Source organism: Anabas testudineus, chromosome 7, assembly GCF_900324465.2.
Source record: "Anabas testudineus chromosome 7, fAnaTes1.2, whole genome shotgun sequence".
NCBI lineage: Eukaryota > Metazoa > Chordata > Actinopteri > Anabantiformes > Anabantidae > Anabas > Anabas testudineus.
The window spans coordinates 1,792,490-1,811,419 of record NC_046616.1 but is presented as its reverse complement, the minus strand read 5'-3'; the positions used below and the strand labels follow the sequence as shown (position 1 = coordinate 1,811,419).

General features: G+C 39.2%; 2 protein-coding genes across 2 annotated transcripts; one reads left to right on the top strand and one right to left on the bottom strand.

The window, feature by feature from the left end:
* Window positions 1–3,521: 3,521 nt before the first annotated feature.
* On the top strand, window positions 3,522–6,408 carry LOC113167516 (polymeric immunoglobulin receptor-like). The gene is made up of 5 exons (XM_026368210.1): window positions 3,522–3,607; window positions 3,754–4,098; window positions 4,510–4,794; window positions 5,165–5,331; window positions 6,086–6,408. Exons 1-5 carry the CDS (start codon window positions 3,568–3,570, stop codon window positions 6,197–6,199), a joined length of 951 nt encoding a protein of 316 aa, XP_026223995.1. The 5' UTR covers window positions 3,522–3,567; the 3' UTR covers window positions 6,200–6,408.
* A 6,814-nt stretch (window positions 6,409–13,222) lies between these two features.
* On the bottom strand, window positions 13,223–16,330 carry LOC113167509 (polymeric immunoglobulin receptor-like). The gene is made up of 6 exons (XM_026368190.1): window positions 16,275–16,330; window positions 15,608–15,934; window positions 14,886–15,230; window positions 14,657–14,743; window positions 14,213–14,325; window positions 13,223–13,530 (listed from the first exon to the last, which is right to left on the bottom strand). Exons 1-6 carry the CDS (start codon window positions 16,312–16,314, stop codon window positions 13,408–13,410), a joined length of 1,035 nt encoding a protein of 344 aa, XP_026223975.1. The 5' UTR covers window positions 16,315–16,330; the 3' UTR covers window positions 13,223–13,407.
* Window positions 16,331–18,930: the final 2,600 nt, after the last annotated feature.

The window sequence follows — 18,930 nt, the reverse complement described above, 5'->3', positions numbered from 1 at the left end:
TTCAGAATGAAAATCCATCATGTTCTGCTCTTCTGCTTCTTATCCTGTGAGGACTAGTTACCAGTCTGTCTCTTAGATTCTTAGCACAGTTATCGAATTTGTTCAAATATTTGAGTGTTGTACGTGGGAACACTGTACAACACCCATAATATCAGACAACACCAAGTAGTGATCGTTAAAATTCCCTGTATCTCTTCAGCAGCACTGTGTGGTGGGAACACTGGGCTGGTCAGTGCACAAATCCCCATTTATACAGGAGCTGAAGGAGAAGGTGGTTCAATAAATTGCTTTTTGACTCTTCCTGGAAGCACGATGTTCTTCTGTAAGGAACAATGTCAAGAAGAAAACATACTCATTGAAACCAATGGCGTCACAGCTAAGATACAGGCAGATACAGCGCTGCACACAACATGGCATCATCAGGAGAAGAAATTGTCTCTGTGACCATCACAAATCTGACAAAGTCTGACTCAGGCCGATACAGATGTGGTCTGGGCAAATCTACAACTCCGGATTCGTACGCTGACTTTGAGGTCAGAGTTTCAGATGGTGAGTTTTACTGAAAGTCATTTACATACTTCTTAAATATTTATCATCATTGAGTTTTAAAGTATCCAAACCATTTACAACACACTTTTAAAATTCTCTATTTTAGCATTTATAAAAATAATCAACTGATAAATTACAAAACAAATGCCCCTTCACACCAAATTAACATGTTCATTATTATTAAACTACTTCAACCTCCACCTGAAGACTTATTTTATTAACTGTTGTGTGTTAATGTGAAACAGGAAACATCACCAACTGATTCTTTTCTCATCTTTTCTACAGAACTGTTGAAAAACAGAAACTGAAGGAAGAAACGTCACATTTTCCTGCCCTGCTGTCGATGCTACAAGCTGGATGTTCTTGTGTAAAAGTCCATGTGCAAAAGAAGAGGACGTCCTGGTCGACACAAGTAAAGTCACAGCTCAGAGCAGCAGATACAGCATTAAAAAAGGATCCGTGTACTGGCTGCTTGTCACAATCACACAGGTGACCAAGTCCGACACAGGACTGTACACGTGTGGCTACGGCGCGCCTTTCTCTCCTCTGTCATACTCATGGAAACAGATCATTATTATAGATGGTGAGTGTCATCTGAAGCTTGTGGACATGGTTCTAAATTCTCTGGTTCTATACTGACATTGTCAGTATAGATAGTTTTAGGAAATCTTAATTATTCAAATGTTCTGTTCTGTTCTGTTCTGTGATCTCCAGGTATTAAGCATCTCATGTCTACATCGACTTCTCCAGAATACACAAAAGTAAGAGTTGGGACATGGACTTTAGAATCATCATACATGTACTGCATCAGATAAATAATGTTACACATGAATATTACACAGTTTATTAGACTGAAAAAAAATAAAATGATGAAGTGAGACTGGCAGAGACAGATGTCCACCACGTCCTCTGACAGTCTGTATAAATACAAGGTTTGGACGGCAGCTCTGTGGTTTTTAGGAGACGTGGTCGGATGATTTGAACTACACTCTTCAATCGAGTGTAGTGGTTTGTTTTACGAGGGGATAACATTAATAATTAATCTGTTACCTGATTTATTTTACTTCTGCAGTAAACAAGTATAACAGCAACACTTAAATGTACCGATGACTCCAAACGTGACGCACATCCCTGTGCTTATGTGCAGCACCTCGAATCAAAGTTCTTGCTTAACTCTGGCTAATGCATTATTTCGATGTCATTCCTCTTTTATTTTCAGGTGTCTGTAATCTATGAGAACTGGGCTTCAGACCCCACACGTGAAGACTCTTTGTACGAGGGCACTGATCCAGCCGCCAGGAGTCAGGACCAAAACTATTATATAATTAAAAAGACAGATAAAAAATAGTTGTTTGTGTTGTGCATCTTATAACGTTCTGCAAGGTCCTATAAACACAACATGTTATTATTAAACATGCTAATTAAATTATATCTCATATGAGTGTGACTGATGGAGTTGATTGTCTGTGTTGGGATTCCAGGTGTGCACTCCACGTCTCTTATGTGGTGACATTTACTTCCAGGTTTATAGTAAGATTTCATGCACATGGTTTTCAACTTTGTCTTCTGTAAAACATCCACTGTGTAAAGCTGGATAAAGACACTGTCATGTTCAGTTCATGGTACATACAAATAAATATTTTAATTTATGACTGTTTAACCTTGATATCTTGGCTGAATGATTTTAGCATGTCCAAACACTCAATTCTAGTCATTATTATGTTAATATTAATATGGAATGCACAAACAAAAAATGCAATGTCAGTCATTGACATGATTTATTAATATATTACCAAACTTCACTGTCCCTCCTTTTTAGAACATTGATAAGTCTTAATCGTCTTCACTGTGACTGCAGTAATATAGGCTGAGAAGGATCCAGTGGATCCAGCTGCTGTTCTCAGCACCACAGAGCATGGTCCAGGTTAATGGTCACACAGCTCAGTCTTCTTCATGTGAAAGGCAGACTTGCCACATTCAGTTAAATTCAATGTTATTTGTATAGCGTCAAATCACAACAAATCCTGAGAATCTAAAGGCACTTTACAGTTTTTAAGGTTTAAGACCTCACAAATATAACTGTATACAGAATTATATAGAAAACCAAAAACCCCACTGAGCAGCACCAGGAGACAGTGGAGAGGAAAAACTCCTTTAGAGGAAGAAACCTGCAGCAGAACCAGGCTCAGGGTGGGCGGCCATCTGCCTCGACAGGTTATAGTGAGTGGAAAGAGGAGAGAGAAAAGAACAGCAGGTAACAAACAACAACAACAAGCAGCAAAAACACTGGACAGGTTGGTAGGACCAGTAACTGGACTCTCGAGATAAACAGCTCCAAGGAGGAGGAAGGATACCATCAGAGGAGAACAGAGAGAGGAGGAAACACAACTACAGGAGAGAGAAGAAGTTAATGACATGTAATGTTGACACATGTCACATGAGCACTGAGCCACTGGCAGAGGCCATATGACATAAAACAATAGTTGTACTAGAGATCAGTCATGAAATATTTCATTATATGGATGACACGTTTATTTACCTTTCAGAGGTTCTCACCTTCTTCTCTTGTCATGATCTTTGCAACACTGCGCTATGTGCAGCACCTGATACCTCTGTAATCAGCCTCTTGTCGTCTGCTGACGTGAGGCACAGTTATAAAATCAGAGAAATGTAAATGTTAATAATAGTCAAAACCACTGTGCTGTTAAAAAGAGGAAGCTGAGTTCTTTATGGATACAAATGTCAGACATGTACATTTGGACTTCCTCCTCGTACCTATACGTTCCCTACATGATGGTTCTCATATTTTAGCTGAAGAACTGTGAACATAGAGAAGCTTGTACCTGCATCACCTGTGTCATTGTCAGACTGTGAAGCAGTGATCTCTGTTAAAAAGAGGAACAGAATTAATGAGGACTCTTTTTTTCTTTCCAGTATAAGTCCTGGTTGATCAGAAAGCGAAGGGAGAGATGTGACAGAGGCCGTTCTGAAGTTTTCTTCATCAGCATCATCTTCAGAATGGAAACACACCACGTTCTGCTCTTCTGCTTCTTATCAGGTGAGAACTGAACACTCTTCTTAATTCTGCTACTTTAGGACACTTGTTGTCCAAATGTTTCACCACACATGTTGACTTTACTTGAACACCCACAACAGGAGATAAACACAAAGTAGTGATCAGAATGATCTGCATCTGTTCTACAGCACTGTGTGGTGGGAACACCGGGATCGTCAGTGCACAAATCCCCATTTATACAGGAGCTGAAGGAGGAAACGCTTCACTTGGTTGTGGCTTGTCTCCGATTGGAAGCATGAAGTTCTTCTGTAGGGAACAATGCCAAGAGGGAAACATTCTCATTAAAACAGCTGCTGTCACAGGTACCAGTGGCAGATACAGCTTAACATTTATAAATGACACGAATGGACGACAAATTCTGGTCGTGGCCTTCACAAATATGGCCCAGTCTGACTCTGGACTATACAGGTGTGGTTTTGGGACCTCTTCTGGTCCATATTCATACTGGGACTTTGAGATCAGAGTTTCCGTTGGTGAGTTTCTAACTTTATCAATTAGTTTATGAATTAGATTTAAACAGGAACAGAGCACTGGTTGTCATTTAGCAGTTGTTTAACAGTCTACAGAACACAGAGTGTAATGCATTTTTAAAAATCCTGATTTAAATAGCTTGAGCGTATCTTTAACTTGAACCCCTCCTACAAAGCGTTTATATCCTTAAACACCTAGAGGCATTTATAAATGTATGGGACTGATTTCAACATGCATGAACAGAAATGATAAAAATCTGAAATGTAAGAATGTGTCTTATTCCTGATCATTTTATTAGTGTTAAATCATAACCCCCCATGTTATCACAGTGAATTAGTGTTAATGAGAAACAGGAAACACTGTGTTGAGAAAGCACTGTGTTGAATAACTGTGGTTATTCATCTTTTTCACAGCTCCGTTTAACATCATCGATGGACAGAACGCTACGATTCCATGCAACAATACAGTCAGTGGAAGCAGATTCATCTTCTGCAAGAATATGTGTATCATCAAGGAGGATTTTCTCATTAACACTACTGACATCACAGCTCAGACTGGAAGATACATCGTCCAATACGTCCAGGGATCTTTGTCCACTATAATCACACAAGTGACCACGTCTGACACAGGATGGTACTGGTGTGGTTACGGCAGTCCTTCATCGTTAGTTTCAGTCTTTCCTATGATTGTTGTAGATGGTGAGTGTCCTTTAAAATCCATCCACGCTGTTAATAGCTTCAGCTAATAATCAAAAGTTTTGCTTTAAGGTTACAGACAGAATTCGATTTTTCTGACAGGTGTCTGGGGCCAGATTTCACGTCTAGAACTGAAGCCAAACTAAATATTCTAACACAACTACGCATACACTTCTACAGGAGACTGAGCAGGAGCATTAAACATGCGCTGAACATGCACTACTGCAGTTTCCTTCAGTTTAACAAAGGAGAGTCATGCAGGTTAAAAAGGGGAATTTTTATATTAGGTGAACTTTGATGTTGTCTTTCTGAACGTATGTGTTTCTCTGCCTCTGTATTTGTTCAGCAGCTGATTGTTTTTGTCTCTTTACAGCTCCAACACATTCCAGTGTCTCCCAGCCACCATACTTATGGCCTCTTGTTGTGTGTGTGTCCCTGGTTGCTGTATTACTGTTGGCTGCGTTCCTCTTCTACAAATGGAAGACTAAGAGAAACCTTGGCGGAAACAGCAGCGGACATAAAGATGCCACAGAAACAAGGGTGATCGACTTTATCTTGTTAAGTCTCTGTTTAAGTTGGTTTGGTTCAGTACTGTGTTTGTGTAACTGGACAGGACATTAACGTTGGACCAGTCATTCAGTTCCCAGTGTGTTGACACCATGTCTGATTTTATCTATACTCTATAGTATAGACCCTAATGATGAATCTTAATTATGCTGATGGTTCTAATTTTCATTTAGCACCACTATAAAGATCAGTTTGTAACACTGTGACTTCCATAAATGCTAACTGGTTCTTGTTGGTATGTTTAGAGAGAGAATGCAGCTTTTTTCATTTGTGTAGCTCTCAAGTATGGCTCAGAGCTATTTCCTATTTCCTAATATGAGGAAGTACCTCCAACACTATTAGCACTGTAAAGTATTCCAACAATACAGTAAAACATGAAATCTAGAAATAGGACCACAGGATTAATGAGCCCCTGAAATCTGGAGGTTCTTGGAAGTCTCCCTGTCTCTCCTCAAGTGTGGTAAACGTTTCTTCACAAAGGGAAAAGTAGAAGACAAATAAATGGAAGAAAGATGGAGCAGCCAGAGGTTAGGTTGTTTTTCTCCTGTGTATTTGTTGAATATTCAATGTCCATCCATCATAGTATAACAAGTATAACAGCAACACACATGAAACCACCTCCAATGTAATCCACGTGTTCCTTTATGTGTAGCACACAGAAGCATAATTCCATCTTTACTCTGACTAATGCAGTATTTCAACTTTGTCATTCCCATTTTATTTTCAGGAATCTGTCGTCTATGAGAATTACCCTTCAGGCCGCACACATGAAGACTCGTTATACGAGGGCATTGATCCAGCCACCAGGGATCAGGACTATTGTACAATTACCAATAGATAAAACTAAATCAGTTAAATTCTCAAATGTCTAATCTGTCTTTAAAAAGTAGGTGTTCTTCTTCTTTTTCTTCTCCAACAATATGAAGATGTAGATGTACAAGTGCAGCCTTTACCTGTTGTCAGCCCAAGTTATATCTTCTCATTAAAGCAACGTGAAGCCGTATTTCAGTTCCTATTGTTATTTTGTTTCAGCTTCACTCCATTCACTCAAATCGGTCAAATATCAAATAATGTGCAGAGGATCTGCTCCTTGTAGTATTTTACAGTAAATGCCTTTAATAAACCATTATGTTCACAGTTTCTTGGTGTTTTTGTTTTCACCCATTGATGTAGACGTAGTAGATGGTAATAAAAGTTACGTCACATCTTTATCATATGCTATATTTGTCTTCTATTACAGCAGTTACATTATTTTATCCATAAACACAGCATTACATTATACTGTGTGGAACTCCTTTCCTCCATCTATCAAAACTTCCACCGAACCTGTAGTGACCTATATACAGTTCAACACATCCCCACAGAGAGGAGCCAACACTTCAGACAAATTAGTCTGAGTCTAAACTGTTTACATGATATAACCCCTGCAGCTGTCAGCAGACACTCTTCTACGGTCCCTTTCAGCAGGATCTTGTTCTGTTTATACACTGGTTCACTGTATTCTGTACATGAATGTGCAAAAAACAAGAGAACTCCCAACAACAGCTGCCATAAGGAATAATTTACACCAAGAATGCTTCAGAGTTTGCAGATTGTATTGATGATGCACTTTATTACTCCTTAGTAAGTTTCTAAAGGACTTTTAAACTTAACATTTCATTGTCAGCTCTTAATCTCAGTGAAGAACTGTGAGGTACAGGATCAGGTCTGAATGGTATTGTTTGTGTATGTTTAAGCCAGAGAAGAGGAGCTTGATGTGATGCAGGTGTAAGAAACACAACTTAATTAGTGAGTGACTGCAGCTGAGAGAGCGTCTGTGTCTCTGTGTGAGGGCAGAGTGGGATCTGAACTAAAGAGTAAACCTGAAACAAACATTAAAAACAACGTGAACAAATAGTAAAACTGGGACTGAGTCTTTCATGGGCTGATTTCACAGTTCACAGTTTTGCCTTCAGGCTACATTTAGACTGCTTTATGTTGTTGGGTCTGTGTGTAGTATAAAAAGAATATAACCACACATGAAGACAGTGCTAAATTTCTTTTCAGATCAAAATATAATTGAATTTATTATTTAATTTGCAGTTGAGATTGAGACATTCTCAGCACTTAATCTTTTTAGCAAAACTTTGGTCCATGTTTAAACAGACTGTGTATTGTGCAGCTCATTGAGGAGAGGTGTGTTATTAGGTTTTGTATTTTGTAATGTATTTCAGTGATTTTATATAAAGTTTTAAAGATCCTTACATTTATAATGGGAGTCTAAGGATTAAGGATATCCAGCAGTCTCCCATTTGTACACATATTTCCCATAACTGCATCTTTTCTTGAATCTTGTAGAGAGTGAATGATAGTGTCTAAGTTGAACTTTATGTGCTGACATTTGGAGTTGTATTTAACCAAATACACCAAAGAATATTTAAAATGCACAGTTGTACATGTCCCTGGATGCACATGAGCACATGATGTCCAATGGCAGATACACTGGTTATTTGCATTTGTCAGTCTTCTGTTTGTAAATGTATTATTCAGAGCTCCTTTTTTATAAGGTTTGCTTTTCTGCAGTCTGAGGTCAGTTGGTTAGAGACCACACATTTATCTTGCTTGGTTTCACTTCACATCTGGCTTAAATTAGCACATTAGGATGTGAACAGCGGTTTGAGGGAGTGCTAAAACATCACATACTATATGTGTAGCACGAATGTGGAAAGAAATTGACACATTTTAATGGGTCTGAAAGGCAAACTAGCTAGATTAACTAACTTTACATCCCAGGTTTTAGTCTTTTGTGTCTGTGCTCTGTAAATAATGGTCAATATGTGATAACAGACATATACTAAGACATACATTTCAATCTGCTGAACATTCAGGGGCAGTGGTATTAAAACTGGCTGTTGTTCTGGAGCGGAGAATATTCAAAATTCAAGATTAAAAAAACTTTATTAATGCCACAGGGAAATTGTTTTGCCTCATTACAGTTGTTCTCAACACAAACAGAAAGGGAACCACAACCAGGAAAGATCAACATAAATTCACAATAACATCAATAGAGAGAACTTAATATATGTATAGAATATATGAGATGAATAAAAATAGGTCAATAATTATAGTCCAGGGTGGAATGACAGCAATTATATGACATAAGTTGTCAGTTCCCCCTCCCTTTACTGAGGGGGGAAGAATTGTAAAGATTAATGGCCACAGGCAGAAAGGACCTCCTGTGGAGCACTTCATGTTTATCAGTCTTTGAATATGTTCTCTTTTAACAATTATACTGACAAACGAATCAATTAAAATGTACAAAGAGTGGATTTTATTGATCTACAACATCCAGTTTTCTTTGCTGCCTAAATATCTGATCTTGCAGTACAACATTCACTTTGCTGAATACACACACTTCAGCCATTCTCTGCCCCTAAATAAAACTGTCTTTATCATCTAGACCAAATCTGTCATGGTGCTCTGAACCCAAACCAGCAATATTTAACAAACAGCATGGGTACTAGGTTGTATAATTGTCCAGTAGGTTTGATCCTGATACTTAGTGGTTGGATCAAGAGTCAAGTTAAGTCTTCATATGAGGAGACTGGAGGATGGTTCTCATAGAGGACAATCTGCAAACAAGAATGAAACCATGACAACACCTGACACAAGAGCAGTAAGCAGGAAGTAAAAACCACCACATGAAGTTGTAATCACTAGAGGTGATGCATGAAGGTGCAGAGAAGGTATGCTCTCAGCTATATTTAGTGACAATGTCTACACTGATAGAAAGTGTCCTATGATCAGAAGTAGTTTACTTTCTGATGATGCTGTCACTGTTTTCTGCAGCAATATAAAGTATGTTTAATAAGATTGATAACGTTCAAGATTTTTCTTGGTATATATATAATATATTATAGATAAATAGATATATAGATAGATTATATATATTATAGATATCTTCATTCTCATTGTCGTGTGCTACAGAGTCAGTAAATGCTAACATACTGTAATATAACATAATACATACGTTCACCTTACCAGCCTGAACCACCATTTGTTGTGAGGACGCTCTACATGGATTCATTTGGTCATGTGCCAAACTGAATACCATTTTCCGCACTATAAGGCGCACCACATTATAAGGCGCACCTTCAATGAATGGCCTATTTTCAAACTTTTTCCATATATAAGGTGCACCGCATTATAAGGCGCATAGAATAGACGCTACAGTAGAGGCTGGGGTTACGTTATGCAACATTATATGGAGCTGCGCTAAAGGGAATGTAAACAAAACAGTCAGATAGGTCGGTCAAACTTTAATTAATAGATTACAAACCAGCATTCTGACAACGCTATACTATAGTATTGTTCTTAAAATTTATTAGAGTGAGAGTTGTGTATTTTAGTTGATCTTTGTTAAGATAATTAGTTGCAGAGTGAGCGCTCTTTCCACTCTAAAATTAAACTAGTTTAGTTTCCACAGTAAAACCAACTGGTTCATGTCTATGCTGAGTGTGCTTTATACGTTTGTGCCTTGGAAAGCATTTGTCTTTGTAAGTATTAACATGTTTATTGTCATTAGAAGTATGTTAGTTGTTACATGTGATAAATTACGTGTGCGTGTTATTGTAATTAGCTTCATTCAAGTCAAGCTAGCGTGTGCGAGTGTAACACACCAAATGTGTAACGATGTGTATTATTTGTTAATTTAGTTTCTTTCTGTTTCTTTCAGTTACATAAAGAAAAGATAGGATAAAATGTAGTTGAGAGAAATGTACTCCTCAGTTCACAACTCCAGTAAAGACAAGAAACCGCACCATTGATTCATTAATGTTAAATTCTCTCGCTGCTGGTCTGTTCCCGTGTTCTACTGCGTGACTGAATTGAATATTGATCCATATATAAGGCGCACCGGATTATAAGGCGCACTGTCGGCTTTTGAGAAAATTGAAGGCTTTCAGGTGCGCCTTATAGTGCGGAAAATACGGTAGCTTTTTCTTGGATTTTAACTTTACAGTGTAAATAAAGACTTCACCTCCATGTCATTTCTGTCCGAGTTTCCTCTGGTCTCCAAATCTGTGGAACAGAAGAATATTTGCATATGAGCGTGGTCACACTTGCTCAGATGAAGCTGCTGCCAATAGTAAAACACCAACCACAGCCACAAAGGAATAGAAGCTACACAATATTTTTACAGACACAAAAAACACATTATTTTGACAGAACATACAGTTTTCTACCTGTGCTGTATGTGCATGTGATGTTACTTCACCTTTAAATTTAAAAGATGACATCCTGCAGAATAATAGCACAACCACTGCTAACAGGAGCATGGTGACGACTAGAGGCACGCCAGCATACAGCACCACAGTATCTGCAGTATGTACAGAATCATATGTCATCTACGTAAACATGTATGCATGAGTAAATATGCAGAAAACTGTTGAAGCAGAAAAGTTGAGTTTTTTTCTAAAAGAAAAAACAAAAAAGAAAACTAGAAATATTAATTTCCGATGTTAAAGTTGATAAAGTAAATGTGAAATTTCAGCCTGCTTAAAAACTAATAAAGTACACCAGTCTGCTTTTGTCCTATCACTATCATATTTGATAATTAAGAATAAGTCAGGCTAGGGTTGGGCCAACTAGCTGCTAGCTTTCTTTTTACATATTGAAATTCAAAACATTATGTTCAAGGTTAATTACTGTTTTTTAAATTTGTGAAAAATGTTATTTGGTTTAAAACTAGGAATTATTTTAATTGTTGATGCTTTTTTAACAATAGAACGTTATTAATAGCTGGTATTTATTTATTCCATGTAACGAGTGGTAAAAAATTTTACTGCTAAAAGGTCCTGCACACCAGAATACCCTAAAACGCTAAGTCAGAGTTTAATGTGTGAAAGCCCATCTGTGGCTGCACCTTTAGCCGACTGCTCAGTGATTTGAGGCAGAGCTGATAAAGGTGTGGGACGTCCTGATGTCTCTCTAATCACCTGGGAGATGACCAACTCACCGTGTCACAGAAGAAGAAAAAATTATTCTACAACAGAACAGAAACACTTGAAACAAGTGGAGAGGATGCTCTAAGTTGATTTGAAGAAGAACCTGAATCAAACTCTTCAAGTGGTTTGAGCAAACGTACGAGGGTGTGAAAATGTCCTCATTGATTCTCTGGCATCAGTGAAGAAATGTAATTTAGTTTATTCAGAACTTGACCCTTTAACATGGGATAATATTACTACCTTCATCCAAGAGCAGAGTTTTTGAATTTTCATCCATAATTTGGTGATTTCATGTTCAAACTGTTTCCTCAGACTCAAAATGTTGCTGCTCGAGCTCAGATTTGCTCTGTTCCTGTGTAGAACTGTAAATGTGCATTAAGGGTTATTGTTCTTTTTCATTGTTTTGCTCTGTCTTGTGTTTTAAATGAGGTTAAAAGTCTAACTTGAACCAAGTTTAACTACATATATTAAACACTCATGAGAAACTGTTACACTGCTGGTGCCAAATATACATAAAGACATTGTATTAACTACAGGTAGTGACAGAAATACAGAACAAATGTACTCACAGAGGAAGAAGAGGCAGATTAAAGTGTGGAAGATTTTTATGATGAGGCTCTGATGGTTTATCGCTGCCTCTTTCTTCTTCACTGATAAACAAGGAACCTCTCACTTCTCCAGTGATGGAGTCCCTCCTCCAAACACAACACACAAAGTTCTTTCCCCTCGCTCCAATAATTAGTCTTTATTTTTACTGAAGGGTGTGAGATTATTTAACATATTCATGTTTGACCACAGAGGAAAGAAGAATATAGAAATGTCGATATACTCCGAATCATGTGGTTCAGGGCCGTGCGTGCAGTGAGCACCACCAAGTGTCAACATACGTGCTCTGTCGTAGATGGACACAGTTAGAGATGAGCTGGGGACCAGGACCCCTGGAGCAAGTTAAGATCAGGATGTTTGAGGAAACAGTGTCAGGCCTTCACACACAGGACACAGACGGACACACAGCTTATTTTAAAGCTGCATTACTCAAACTTCCTTTGACCATCATTTCTAAAAATAGAGCTCTGGTGTCTAAAGGTCACAGACGTCATGTACTGTGTGTACTGTGTTTAAGGAAATGACACATTAAAGGCTGTGGAGACAAACCTTTGACTGGTAGCAAGCAAACACAACAGACATCAGGACATCAACTTAACATCTTTTTCTCATGTTCAGCTTTTTTGTCTTTGTGAATTTCTTTTCTTCTTCTTCAACTTTTCTTTGTGCCGTTCTTTTAGATAAGAACTTGTCATTGGTCAGCAGCTTCTGAGCGATCGCCGTCTTTTTCAGAATTTGCTTTCTCTAGTTTCCAGTTAACATTGAGACATTATCAGCACCTTCTTTCCTCCTTAAACTTTTGACCACTTTAGCAAAATTTGGATCTCTTCACATCTTCTACTGTTTGTTACCATTTCAACAGACTGTGTACTGTGCAGCTCATTGAGGAGAGGTGTGCTATTAGCACATTTATATGAATGTTTAAAGCATTTATAAATCTATGGATTCAAGAAATCCAGGGGTGCATCCCGAGTCTCCTATGTGTACTGACATTTCCCAAACCTGCATCTTTTCATTGCAGCTTAGACGTCAGGAAGAAAGAAAACAAGACAATTAGTTTTAGAGACATGAGATGTCGGTCGAACTTAAGAGTTGTTGCCAGGAAGTATTCACACAAGTACAATGATTTTTCATGATTTTGCGTTTATACACAACCACAATTGAAATAAAAACAATTAGGATGTTATAAAAGTGTAGGATTTCAGCTTTATTTTAAGAGGTTTCATAAAAATACAGTATTAAGGATTTGGAATTAGATCCTTTTTGTGCAGAGCAGCAGCAGCAGCCAACATAACAAGTAACAGAGGTGCCTGTGCAGAGAGCAGGAGACGGGAAGGTCTGCTTTTTTTTTGTGCTTTTTTTTTTGGTTTTCTATTTACATGCTCTTTAACCCCCAGTGCACTGAGGGCAACTCTACAAACTCAAATATCGGTGCACAGTAACAGATCAAAGTGTGAGTTCACAAATTGTGATGTAAGTAGTGTGTGTGTCTGAGTGTAGAGTAGAATTGGGCCTGATTCCTGGTGGCTGGATCGAGGCTCTGGTAGGTAGAGTCAGGAGGATCATTCTCATTAATAACAACCTGAAACAGTATCAAAAAGATATTTAACAGAGAATAAAAACTGAATCTATTGTGTTCAAAGTGTTGTGAGAGCAGGAGACAGAATAAAAACCACTGCTGTTGGCTTTAACCACAGTGTGTTCAGACCTGAGGTGGGAGACTGAAGCCAGGAACTTACATTAGTCTGGACTCTACATTAGTTCTAATACGTTTAAAAGTTTCAAAAGTCTCAGTGGAAGATATTTTAAAACTTGTTGTCTAGAGTTCTTTGAGTTTTCTGTACAGTAAACTAATGGCTATAGAAAGTCACCTCCATGTTTCTGCCGTCTCTGCACCTGTGGAACACACAAAGAACTTTTCTCTGTTGTGTCTGAGAAATTGTTCAAAGTGCAGATGAGGTTGGTCACAGTTACTGAGAAGCAGCTGCATAAAACAGCCAAAGAAAAAACACACGAAATAAAATCTTTATGTTTCAGGAAACATCCCAAATGAAAGAATTTAGAGAAATTTCTTAACTGTTTGTTCCTACTGTCTATCGACTAATGTATAAACAACAAGTATCACAACAGTAACAGCAGATCCTAGATTGAAGCAGGACAAATGTACAGTGAATAGTATATATTAATATTATTATATATTAATATTATACAGGTCAAATAGATGATTGGGTCTGGTTGTCTGCCTGTGTGCGTGTGTGCATCACCTGTTTACCACCTTTGGGTTTACAAAACCTCTTCCTGCAAAATATCAGCACAACCGCAGGTAAAAGAAGCGCGACGATGACGAGAGACACTCCAGCATACAGCACCACAGTATCTGTTGTACATATACATATATTACATATATTTACAACTACTTTGAATGGGAGCATCAATCTAGAGTCTGAAAGTTGACCTGGTGTCCAGTATGATCACACAACAGGACTCAAACATCTCTTTAACCAGCACGTAGGACTGTTTAACTACAGATGAACAATAATGTTGGTAAAATACATGAACCATGTGTGAACCTGACAACACACAAACATTGTTCAACAGCCTGTTTTTTTTTCAGCCTTCTAAGTATTTATTATGATTAGTGGTACAAGATCTTACTGCTAGATACTGATTTTATAGATATCAAACCCTGTGTGTGGATGTTCCTTTACCGGTTCTCTCAGTTTGACGCTGTCCAGACTGAGGAGTGATTCCAGGAAAAGCTGATAGAAGTGTGGAGCTTCCTGATCTGGGTGGAGCTGTAAATAATGACAAACACATTAAAAATATGGAGTTCTGAGCCTCCACCAGTGTACATCGTGATGGAAATAGTAGTAACTACGTCAGTTTGTTTAAAACTCCACAGACATAAAAAAATAAAATCCCATTAGTTTTATTTACACTGTGTAAACTCATCATTTAGAACAATGAGGGCAAACCCCAGGGTGGACGTGTTCAGGCCACACCAGTACCATCCAGAGTCCGACTCTGTCAGCTGTGTGATGGTCACATGCACAAATCCTCCTCCATCCAGTCCTTTCACGTATCGGAGGCTGTATCTGCCACTGAGAGCTCTGTAGCCATCTGTTTCAACAAGAACGTCATTTCCTTCACATTGCTCCTTACAGAAGAACCTCCAGTGTCCAGGCCGAGCAAAGTAACACACAACTGAAACATATCTTCCAGCTTTTGTTTGGAGCTTTGTAGAGCTTTCTTCAGATGAATAGCGGTCTACACCGAGCAGTGCTGTTGAAACAGATAAACGAGTTTAGATTCATCCACCAAACACACAAAACAATATTATCAGCTCTCCAACGTTCATCATAGAATTGGTTTCTACTGGATTCATTACATTTTCACACACACTTATAACTAATTAACTCAGCTAATATTTTGATTATCATATGTGTAGAAATGAACCTTTTTGACATTTTTACCTGTTTCCTGCCTCCTGCGTATGGTGCACGTATCATTAAGATTAAGATATTATTGGATGTATTTATGTGTATGTATGATATCACAGTGATTATAAAACTTCTAAACTTTTAAAAGCAGCTGTCGGTGAACATTAAAACTTTTCTTCAGACCTCCTGAAGCATTTTCACGACTTAACTTCAACTCACCGTCAGCAACAAAGATTTCAGTCCTTTTGTATAAAGTTGGTGTTGAAGGTCTGTCCAAACCACACCAGTACTGTCCCGAGTCAGACTTGGTGAGCTGTCTGATGGTCATTAAAAACCCCTCTCCATCAGGTTCCATGCTGTACCTTCCACTTCGAGCTCCGTCACCATTCGTTTCAATGACAATGTCTTTTTTTTCACATTCGTTCTTACAGAAAAACTTTCTGGTTCCAGATGATGAAAATGAGCAGTTGACAGTCACATCTTCACCTTCAGTTCTTGTATGCAGAATGGTTTTTGCACTGACAGTGTTTCCATCCTGCAGAGCTGCTGAAAAGATGAACACTCAGCTGTTACTGATTCTACTTAAAGGATGCTGCAGTCTGATCACAGTATTTCCCACAGATCCATGGTTGATTCACAGTCGATGATTCTTGTTATAGGTCATTTGTTATTCTTTCCATTAACAGTGAATCTTAATTATGAAGTCATGAAGATTATATTAATTCTCTCTGAAGTTTATCTGAAGAGAAACTGAAGTTTCTGTTTTACGACTCACTGAAAATGTGAATTTATCCTTTGAATTGACCCGAATTTAAAAAGTTTCAATTGACCTGAATTTGATCATCATGTTTAACCACGTCTCTCATGACAAAGTGAATGTACTCACAGATGAGGAAGAAGCAGATCAAAGTGGGAAAGTTGTTCATGTTGAGGTTCTGATGGTTTCACGCTGCTTCTTTCTCCTTCACTGATAGAACAGGAAGTTTTCACGTTTCTAAAATGATGAGTCCCTCCTCCAAACACAACACAAACTGCTCTGCTCTCTTCCTCTATGTCAGATGTCATTGGCACATATGTTTGTCGCTTTACTGTGTAAATTATGTCTGACTATTTACACTTTATTTTAAGCTGATTTCTTACTGGTGTGTGTTTGATCACATTACTGTTCACAGTGTATAGATGAAGGAGAGCTCTCACTGTACACTCAGGTCACAGGGTTTGTAATTTTGCATCTGTACATTACCACAGTAAATTTAAAATGAAGCCATACAGAGTCATTAAAGTGTCACCGTGTCGGCCTGGCACCCGGCCAGCTTTGGATTTTCCCCAGCTCCTCTCCCTGTTGTCTCCCCCCACCACATACTTCTCTCCCAGTCAATAATTGCACATTGGCTCCACTGTGTCCCCCTCTCCCTACAAAAACTCTCCTCAGTCCTCTCCCCACTGTCAGATTGTCATCATTCACCAGCCTGCTACCAACCTACTACCAACTTGCTACCAACTTGCTATTAACGGTCGTTCCTCAACATGCTACCTGTCTGCTACCGACCGTCGTTTACTAGTCTGCTTCCAACCCTGCTCCTGCTATCAGCCTGGTTCCTAGCCGTCCTCCTCAGCCATGTTTTCATGCCCCCTGGATCCTCAGGACTCTGACTCTACCTGTTTCCGTGAGTTGTCTTTTGTACTTTGGTTTTTTGTTTTGTTCTTTTGTTCCGCGCCACGTTGGTAGTTTTATGTTGTTACTTTGTCAGCTTTTGAAGTGTCCGTTGACACCCTTCTTAGTTCCTTGTTTTTGTAGTTTTCTATGAATAAATGCTATTTCAGTTCATCCCTTCCCCTTTAATTGTGACAAAGTGTGGACCTTTCGACTTAAGCAGACACCACTTGGCGTGAAACTACGAATTCAGTTAGTTAGTCATTCTGTCTGTTGGTAAATAAAAGTGCCCGTGCCAAGTATGAGCTCCACACATTAAACAGCAACTGTTAAACTTGCCGTCAATATTTCCTGCAGCAGCTGGATGACTGACACTGAAACAGCCACATTAACCACAAGCATGTGAAACTCTGCTCTGGTCCTATATAGAAACTTTCCTCCAGCATAAACCAGCAACCCCCAACACTTAGTTCACAACATTTCTTCTTTACTCCTCCATGTTTGACGGATAATTATTGGACATCATTGGAAAATAGGATTTATGAGGCTGAGGTGCTTACAGCAGCTGGCAGAAAGAAGGCAGTTTATAAGATATATATATATGATAATCTGCCACGATCAGCCTGAGACATTTCTGTTAAACTGTGCAGGGCTGTTAAAGAATGAAAAAGAAGATGCGTTTAATTAATGAATTACATTTTTCCATTTTGATCATTTGTTCATCTTCATAGTTTGTTTAAAGCACCAATGCTAACGTTTCAAAAACTTTCAAAAACAAAAGCAACGCCATATTTTTGTTCGCTCCATTGAGGGCTCTTTTTAAAAAGGATATTTTGTGTATGTATGATATTCTACATTTACACTGAATCATTCTGTAGGTTAAACCATGAATATCTGCAGCCGCTGGAAACCAGAGTGACATTTGACCTCTGGATCAAAAATGATACAGACGACAGAGAGGAGAGAGATAAAGACGACAGAGAGGAGAGAGACAGACGACAGAGAGGAGAGAGACAGACGACAGAGAGGAGAGAGACAGACGACAGAGAGGAGAGAGAGACAGACGACAGAGAGGAGAGAGAGACAGACGACAAGAGAGGAGAGAGAGACAGAACGACAGAGAGGAGATACAGACGACGAGAGGAGAGAGAGACAGACGAGAGAGAGGAGAGAGAGACAGACGACAGAGAGGAGAGGAAATACAGACACAGAGAGGAGAGAGAGACAGACGACAGAGAGGAGAGAGAGACAGACGACAGAGAGGAGAGAGACAGACGACAGAGAGGAGAGAGAGACAGACACAGAGAGAGAGAGAGACAGACGACAGAGAGGAGAGATACAGACACAGAGAGGAGAGAGAGACAGACGAGAGAGAGGAGAGAGAGACAGACGACAGAGAGAGAGAGAGACAGACGACAGAGAGAGAGAGACAGACGACAGAGAGGAGAGAGACCAGACCGACAGAGAGGAGAGAGAGACAGACGACAGAGAGGAGAGATACAGACGACAGAGAGGAGAGAGACAGACGACAGAGAGGAGAGAGACAGACGACAGAGAGGAGAGAGACAGACGACAGAGAGGAGAGAGAGACAGACGACAGAGAGGAGAGAGAGACAGACGACAGAGAGGAGAGAGACAGACGACAGAGAGGAGAGGGAGACAGACGACAGAGAGGAGAGAGAGACAGACGACAGAGAGGAGAGAGACAGACGACAGAGAGGAGAGAGACAGACGACAGAGAGAGAGAGAGACAGACGACAGAGAGGAGAGAGACAGACGACAGAGAGGAGAGATACAGACGACAGAGAGGAGAGAGACAGACGAGAGAGAGGAGAGAGAGACAGACGACAGAGAGGAGAGAGAGACAGACGACAGAGAGGAGAGAGAC

Coding starts and splice junctions, on each gene's coding strand:
- LOC113167509 (XM_026368190.1), bottom strand. CDS start 16,314: ATGAACAACTTTCCCACTTTGATCTGCTTCTTCCTCATCT. Junction 14,744..14,885: donor AAATGATGAGTTTACACAGT/GTAAATAAAACT, acceptor CATTATTTACAG/CTCCACCCAGATCAGGAAGC. Junction 14,326..14,656: donor GCGTCAAACTGAGAGAACCG/GTAAAGGAACAT, acceptor TATGTACAACAG/ATACTGTGGTGCTGTATGCT.
- LOC113167516 (XM_026368210.1), top strand. CDS start 3,568: ATGGAAACACACCACGTTCTGCTCTTCTGCTTCTTATCAG. Junction 3,608..3,753: donor GCTCTTCTGCTTCTTATCAG/GTGAGAACTGAA, acceptor TCTGTTCTACAG/CACTGTGTGGTGGGAACACC. Junction 5,332..6,085: donor AAGATGCCACAGAAACAAGG/GTGATCGACTTT, acceptor TTTTATTTTCAG/GAATCTGTCGTCTATGAGAA.